Source organism: Zeus faber (genome assembly GCF_960531495.2).
Source record: "Zeus faber genome assembly, chromosome: 17".
Lineage (NCBI taxonomy): Eukaryota > Metazoa > Chordata > Actinopteri > Zeiformes > Zeidae > Zeus > Zeus faber.
The window spans coordinates 18,261,926-18,270,467 of NC_137204.1; the positions used below are offsets into that span (position 1 = coordinate 18,261,926).

The window sequence follows — 8,542 nt, forward strand, 5'->3', positions numbered from 1 at the left end:
GCGTTTAATTTTATGTGTTGAGGGCGCCGGTGCCAGTGACGGCTTTAAATGGCAAAGCTGCTGCTGCGATGTGATATCTTCATCTATAACTCAGGATGACAGACGTGGCGCTTGAGTGATGGAATCCCGGCCCCCCCGCCACCTCCGACCTCCTCCCCTCCCCGCCCTTCAATTCCCGTCCTGCTCCAACCCCGCGCCGCATACCGCACCTCTAACAATCTCACCTCTGACACCTATAAATAAAACCCGGATTGGATTGCCGGGGACAGCGCCGATACATCATCCATCGGGCCTTCTTAATAAAACAGAGGACGATTCCCTATAGGTGCTTCGCTAATGTTTCGGCTGTTATTATGACACACCCACGCCGTGCCGCCGCTCATGTTTGCACAACTTCCCTTCTCCTTTTATTTTCTGCTCTTTCCAAGCCCCGGTCACCGATTTATTTGTTTATCTATTTATTTTGACGCTCGGATGTGTGGTGTTTGCCTGGTGAACTCCGTCCTCGTCACGGCTCTGTCTGCGTGTCGCCTTTGCAGCGACACAGATGTCCACACGGTGGCGTCGTTACTCAAGCTGTATCTGAGGGAGCTGCCCGAGCCGGTGGTGCCCTTCTCCAAGTATGAGGACTTCCTGAGCTGCACCAAGATCCTCGGCACGGACGACGCGGCGGTGAGAGCTCGGCACTTCAACGGGGAGGGGTCTCTCGGCGTCATTATCGCCCCAAAATGTTAGGGATACGCGTTGCATCTCGTGAGCCGCCAACCTGACTTTGTCTGAAAAATACGATGCGATTTTGACGTGCGGCGGAATTTTCCTTATATTCCTTTCCTGGGATATTTTGTCGCGCTTTTAATTTTAATATTGTGTCCACCTCGACTGTGGATTAAACTTTTTTTTTTTTTTTTTTTTTTTTTTTTCTAGGAATTTGACAATTCTCTTGGCTGCAAATTAAATATCCCATAACTTATGCTTTCATTACATTTGCATATTAACAATGCGTCAACATAAGCACGTTGGGGTTCGAAATATATCGTTTCAAACTTTGATACTTAGATAGTATTAACAATACAGAAAAATATGTTTCTGTATTGTAATCTGTAATATGTTTTTATATTATTAATAATCCGTGTGCCGATGTGCTTAAATGTTTGTACCTGATTTCTAGGGCGTTGCTGAATTGAGGAAACTAGTGGAGAGCCTCCCACCTGTCAACTACAATCTTCTCAAGTACATTTGCAGGTACAACCACGGGCTCGCATTCTCACACTATTAACAATACAATTTTGAGATGGTGTTGGAATTTTTATCGTCGCGGTGATGAACTAAGCGGAAATTGTTTTCTTCATCACAGGTTTCTAGATGAAGTCCAGTCGTATTCAGGAGTTAATAAAATGAGTGTCCAGAACCTGGCCACCGTCTTTGGGCCGAATATCCTGAGGCCAAAGATTGAGGATCCGGTAGCAATTATAGAAGGTCAGTGTGTACATCCCAGATGGTCACAAAAATTCCCCTATTCTTGTAATTCTCTGTTTATGGATGATATCATCATCCCAGACAGAGCTCAGCTGCTTATTCATAGGTGGTGTTCTGGTTGTCAGGTACAGTCCTGGTCCAGCAGTTGATGGCGGTTCTGATTGGCTGCCACGATGTGCTGTTCCCCTGCGACCAGGACATCTCCATGGCGCTGGAACTGGCGAACAACAACAATAACGAATTACCGCGGCAACAACCGACCTCCACGAAGCACGCCATCGCCGCCGCGGCGGCGGGCCAAAACCAAAACGCCGAGAACAACAACACAAAGACATTTCGGCAGTGCGTCTGGGAATCACCCGAGTCCCCCTCGCACCAGCCGCACGCGAACAGCGGCGGCTCCCCGCGCTCCGCCAGTCCCAGGAACAGCCTCGTGGGACGGTTCGACCTGACCCGCAGTCCGCCGCTGATAGTCAAGAAAAACCCGGCGTTCAGCAAGGGCAGCGGCATCGTGACGAACGGCTCCTTCAGCTCCTCCTCGCCCTCCGCCGACCCCACCCTAGAGAAGAGCCAGACGCTTCCCGGAGGCGGCTTACCGGCGCGGCGCAACGGGCCGCTCAAAGGCTCGGGGACAAAAATGGGAACCAGCGGGGTCGCCGGCGGAGGCAGTTTGGGGGGAAACGGGAACACCCTCGCGCGCATGGGGGTCTCCGGTACCGACGCGGTCAACGGGAGCCAGAACGGCCGCAACGGGCTCTGGGCGCCGAACGGCCACGTCACGTTGCGGGACAACAACAAGATGCGGGACTGCCACGGCGGGGAACAGGCCCCCAGCCAGAACCGCCTGTCGACGTACGACAACGTGCAGCTGAACCACCAGAACCTCCAGCACCAGAGCCAGACGAGCGCCAACTGCCTGAGCAGCGGCTGCGAGGACAAGCAGAGCGTGGACAGCGCCACGTGGTCCACGTCGTCCTGCGAGATCTCCCTCCCCGACAACTCCACCTCCTGCCGCTCCTCCACCACCACCTGCCCCGAACAGGACGCGTACGGGGGCCACTTCGAGGACCTGGACGGCCCGGCTCAGGACAGCAACGCCTCCCTGGTCGCCGGAGGCGGCGAGGCGGAGGGGCGGGACGGCAGGGGAGGCGGGGGCGGAGACGGAGGAGGGCGGAGCCGCCGGGGAACCGGCAGCAGCGACAACAGCGATGGCTTCCCACTCAACAACGGGACCAGCGGCCACAGCGCGCTCCACAGCCTGGTGACCAGCCTCAAACAAGAGATGCACAAGCAGAAGAACGAGTATGAGGCCAGGATAAAGAGGTAGGGTTCCCGCCCGTCAGGTTTATAATATCAATATATCAGAAAGCGTTTGATAGAGCACAGATCACGGAGCAGTGTTCACCGGTACATATACGGGCGGGTCGTCTAGTAAGCGGAAGGTTGCCGGTTTGATCCCCGGCTCCTCCTGGTAGCGTGCTGATGTGTCCTTGAGCAAGACACTTTTCCCCGGGCGCCTCTATATGGCAGCCCACTGCTCCTAGACACGTCAGCTAATTGGATGGGTAAAATGCAGAGAAATTGCAAATTTCAAAATACTGAGAAGAAGTTTCTAAACGTTGAATGTCTACCGCTGCACAGCTGGCTTATCTTAAAGTGGGGGGGGGGGGGGGGGGGGGGGATGTTATACCTTGTGCCAGGGTCCTGAGAATATGCGTCCAATTTAATACTGATTGGCCTTCTTCATTGCACACACCTAGAAGGAGAACCTATTGCAGGACTTGTGCATATAATGAGTGCCACATATCTCATGAATAGGATCTCGAGGGTGCTTGAGAAGAACAGATTTCCAGTTTTGGGTTTTTTTTTCCCTAAGGCAGGCATATCGTGACGAGGTGATTATTTATTCTAGCGTATTTTCCTCCTCTGATCCCTCGCCGCAGCTTGGAACAGCGTAACCTGGAGCTGGAGACGGAAATGGTGAGCCTCCACGAAGAGCTGGACCAGGAGCGGAAGAAGTACACCATGGCGGAGATCAAACTGCGCAACGCGGAGCGCGCCAAGGACGATGCCGAGCGGCGGAACCAGATGCTGCAGAAGGAAATGGAGCAGTTCTTCTCCACCTTCGGGGACCTCACGGCGGGCGGCGGCGCGCCGGCCACCGACCCCCGTCTGCCCGACCGCGCCAACAGCATCTGGATCCAGTGACGACACCGTCAGGGGTCCGCGGCGTTCCGATCGAGAGGGAAAACCCTGCGACGGTTATAATGTGAATTATTGAGAGTGGGAGAGGAAGGTTTTTTATGTCCTGACGCTTCGAGAGCGGCTTAGCAGGAAAATGGGATCCCCCAAAAAAAAACCTGCACGAAGACGACGATGCCGACTAAAAAACGGTTTAAGCCCGTCTGAGCCGGTCGACTACCGCTGCATGCGCCCTCTGACTCGCCCGGTGGTGCCCCTTCCTGGGACTTGGAAAAATCTCCGCTATTCAAATTGGACTCGATTAGACAGGGTTTCGTTAAAACAAATATCGAACCGAGACTCTCCACTCGGAAACACCGAGTGACCACGTGACGACTCCCCCATACTCCCCTTTGTGATCCAACCAAATAATAAACAATGTACTGTTCTGCGTTCTCATTCAGTGACTGTGTATATAAGGAGATACAGTTGCGAGCAAACCGGGCGACATGTATACAGTGCGTATGTGAAGTCATATTTTAATGTTTACCTGATATTTAAGCAGAGCGACGGACGCGTGATACATATTTTTTTTGTTGTCGTTTTTAAACAAGGCTTTCCCTCGCACTTACGTGTATATTTTAAGAGGTGGTACTGAACTGTCATCGTCCCTGTTGTCAGTCGATCGATATTCTGTCAATGTGTCTGTGCTTCTGTGCCGCTACATTCTCCCCGTGACCAAAAAGGAAAGCGTCTGTAACTGTAAATATTCTGTAGATAACTTCTGCTTCTCAGTCTGGGCTGTGGCTTTAAGCGCGTCGGGGGGCGGCGCCCGCCCGGGCCGCGGGAACGCCGACGGCGGAGGGCGCTCTGCAGCTCGTGAAAATGAATTCCCGAGACTTCCAGATCGGGTCGCCGGGTGGAATTCCCTATAAGTTATTGACTTACGTCACGAATCTAATACCGTTTTGTAATAACAGCTCACATTGTCCCTGTAAAGAGCCATGTCGTTTCATTCTGTGAATGCTCTCAGTTGTAACATTTTATTTTTTGTCCAGAGCGTTGGTATTTGTATATTTAAAAACATGAATTAAACAATGTCTCAAAGTTGTGCTGGGATGGCGGTTCGACCGCTGATGGCGGGAGACTTGGACTTTGCGTTGCTGTCGCCGGAGGTGTCGTCCCGCGCGTGCAGCGCCGCCGTGGACCCCAGGCCGTAAACCGAGGGCGAGGGACGAGCTCGGAATCTCAGCGGTTTGCGGGGATTGTTTTTACGTATTATTTTAGTATTTTTTCAGTTTCAAAGGCGGCTGCGATATAGGATACGCTGTGTGCAAAATGACGATGTAAGTATATTCACGTATCCACATGTGGCGTGTTAACGGGTCGAATGGAGGACGGGTCACAGATGTGGTAGATGTGGCCCAGTTCTACACACACACACACACTTCACATAACTATGATTGGCGTAGATCCTCCTTTTGCCAGTGTTCTAAGGGAACTCTGGAATGCGCAGACCACGACCGGGTTTCGGGCCCTTCAGCAGGAGATGACAGGCTTAAACCGAGCCGACAGTGTCGACACCTTCCGTGGGTTTCCAGGCGGAGAAGCGGATTACGGAGAGAACACAGATCAGAGGAGGGAAGAGGAGAGGGCCGCGGGGCGGTTGGAGCCTTTTCCGTGACGTGATACTCGGCGTGTAAAGTGGCCCAACGCGTCGAGTTCAAACGAATCGCTGCGAATAAACACGCGGCTTCCAGCGCGCGCCTCTTCCGCCGCGGGCGTTTTGGGGTTGAGACTTGAGGCAAGTGGAAGAAACGAGCGCCTGAGTTCGGTCTGGAAGAAGTTATGTTCTTATATGAGAAATGACCGGATTCATTTTTTTTTTTTTTTACAAGAGAAGGTGTTATATGAATATATATATAAATATATATATATATATGAATTATATGTAGGCCAGAAAAAGACAGCCACCAGTGATTGCAACGTAAAATAAGTTCATTTTGTTCCCAGCAGGGCGAATGGAGTCATAGTTATGTTAATAACTACAAATAGCATTAACCGCTGGAAATAAAGAAAACAAACGAACACCGCTTTCCAAGGTCAAAGGTTTTGTTTATTTTCAATCACATACATATACTATTTTTACATACACAGTTCCTTTAAAATGTTGAGTGTTTACAGTTACAGCTTTCAGTCTTTTTCTTTTCTTTTTTTTTTTTAACCACTTCTTTTTCTTTTTGCACTTGATTCATTCTTGACTTGCGTTCGGAACGCGTCCCCCCCCCCCCCCCCCAAGCTTCGAGATCATGGGCGTGAAACGTACACACACATCTCCTAAACCGTGACGCGGCCTTTATCGAATCAATACAAAGGAAAATACATTTTTTTTTAAAAAGAAAATATTAAAGAAACTCGCCGCCTGATTGGGCATTTACGGGGTTTCATTTAAAGTTACATTTTTCACATTAAATTCTCTTAAACATGTATAAGCACTGTCATTGCATGACATAACCCGCCGCCCCCTTCAGTGTGTGTGTCGCTGATCATTGATGTCATTTCACTTTTATCATTTGATGGGGATTTCTGCTTGTGATGATCCCACCACCTCAGCATTTATTATGTTTTTCTTATTTTGTGACAGCAGCCGGACCACACGGACAGCACTCAGTTTACTCATGAATCGCTGAGAATGAACATTTGTATATTGAATCTTTAATTCAGGCCCCTCAAAACAAATCGGAGCAAAATATTTACTGGAAGCTTTTAAAGAGATAAAAATTTAAATTATAATATTATAACGATGACTCAACTTTTGCAGGAGACTGAACGACCAATTATTATTTTTTTAATCAAATGACATTCCTCAACTTCCTACGTCTACAGTGAACGTGAGTGAAGGTGGACGAGGGAGTTATTTCCCAACAGATGCAGTGTTATGAGTGAACGGAGGCTTTTTTTTTCCACGACAAACCGAGGACTTGTCTGGTCAAGTCAGCGCCTCCGATCCCATTCAGACTCAAGACTTGAGTTTGGTTTGTTTCACACGCACGCACGCACGCACGCACGCACTGACGACAGGGCAGATCAGCATTGATGTGCATCATAGAAAACCTTTACATTCAGCGCTCACTTCCCCCATTGTCTGCAGAAAAGATAAATATCTGGACTTTGTTTTGCCATCAAAAGCACCTTTTTCGAAAGACACAATGGTCTCAGTGGATTTTCTGTCGCAAAAAAATTAAAAATAAAAATGTTCACATTCGGAAAAAACAAACAACAAACAAACAAACAAAAACAAAGAACATGCTTCAACTTGTGTAATCGTGACCAGAACACACTAACAGTTCCTTAAGTGCAGTTAGTAGAATTTAGGGGACGGGACTTGGCCGAAATAGAACGTTATATAAGTATGTTTTAATTTGTGTATAATCCCATGAAAATGAGAATCGTTGCGTTTGCGTTGCCTTAGAATGAGCCGTTTTTATTTACGTAGGGAGCGGGTACGCTTCACGGAGGCCGCCGTGTTGCACCGCCATCGTTCTACAGAAGCCCAGAACGGACAAACCAAACACCGGCTCTCGAGAGGGCCTTTCGCCCCCTTTTTTGCGAGCTTCCACGCGGGCCGCCGTGGTGCGCACCCCACCGCCAGATGCCGCTAAATTCTACACACTGCACCTTTTGATCCAAGGGTGGAAATAAAAATCAATTGGGCGGTGTTACGACAGCGCACGAGGGTTCAACTTAGTGGTCGAAATGTGGTCCGTCGTTTTCAAAAACAATATGAATAAGTCGCAGTTCCACCCTGTTTTAAACGAGCCTCGACCGCTCCCCTGAAGCCCGGCTGACCGCGGCCCGCCCTGGAGACCCCGCCCTCGCTCACCCATAGATGCTGGCGATTCACCGCCGCTCGTGGGCGGTGAATCGTCCTTGTCCTGAACGCAGCCCGGTTAAGCGGATCCAAACCGAGACGTTCCCCGTTCAATTCCGCGCCCGTTCGACAAGCGTATTTTTCGCTAAACCTGAGTATGAGCGTGACATAGAGTGGTGCAAACCTAAAAATCCCTTTATCCTATTTGGTTAAGTGGTGCAAAGGGGGAATGGAACGAACGAGATGCCCACTCGGCGAAAATACACCGAAAGAACCCCGGAACGACACGCGATTCGATAGATAAGTTCGGTGGTGAGGTGGTGGGAGCCTTGACTTGCGTGTATAGAGGAGGTTGTCATGACACTTTTCAAACGACTTATTATCGAAAGGGCGGAACGATCGTGTGACGTCAGGGAGGGGTTTGACGAGGTGAGGGTGCTACGTCCTGAGGCTGGTGGAGTTTCCCGGAGGTTCATTCTTCGTACTTGTAGGGACCGGACGTTACGCTTCTAGTGGCGAGAGGCGATTTGTACAACTCAATAAAAATTAAAAATAGAAAATATAAAAAGGGCGGAGTGGAGAAGAACAACAAAAAAAAAATGTGAAAAAATAAAAAACGAAAATAGGGACGGTATCATTATTGCATTGTGACCCCACACCACACCATCAATCCTGTCAAACCGGCGGAAACACCGGGCGCTCCACGCGGAAAAAATTTAATTAAATTTAAAAAAAAAAAGCGATTCGTTCTGTTTTACATTGAGGAAAAAAAAAACAACCGCATCGTTCCCAAAAGGCACTTGCCGTATCCAGTTTCAGTGCATCAACAAATAAATAAATCCATAAATAAACAGATGCGCCCCGCGGGAGGGACTCATCCGTTTCACACCACGGGGACCTCCAGGCGGAAGTATGTCCAACCCCCCCCCCTGTCGTCCTAACATCCCTCTGTTTTATTATTTTTAGACAATCATATAGAAGCGTAAAAACCTCCTCCTTTTTTTTTATTTTTTA

General features: G+C 49.4%; 1 protein-coding gene across 4 annotated transcripts in view; it reads left to right on the top strand.

Annotated features, from left to right (window-relative positions):
• Positions 1-5,873, top strand: part of arhgap24 (Rho GTPase activating protein 24) — a 57,843-nt gene extending 51,970 nt beyond the window's left edge. For all 4 annotated transcript variants that reach the window (XM_080018474.1, XM_080018475.1, XM_080018477.1 and 1 more), the window contains 5 exons: positions 540-672; positions 1,169-1,242; positions 1,355-1,476; positions 1,602-2,799; positions 3,420-5,873. In XM_080018474.1, coding sequence (XP_079874600.1) covers positions 540-672; positions 1,169-1,242; positions 1,355-1,476; positions 1,602-2,799; positions 3,420-3,684 — 1,792 coding nt within the window. In that variant the 3' untranslated portion in view covers positions 3,685-5,873. The remainder of the gene's footprint in view (positions 1-539; positions 673-1,168; positions 1,243-1,354; positions 1,477-1,601; positions 2,800-3,419) is intronic.
• The last annotated feature ends 2,669 nt before the right edge of the window (positions 5,874-8,542 follow it).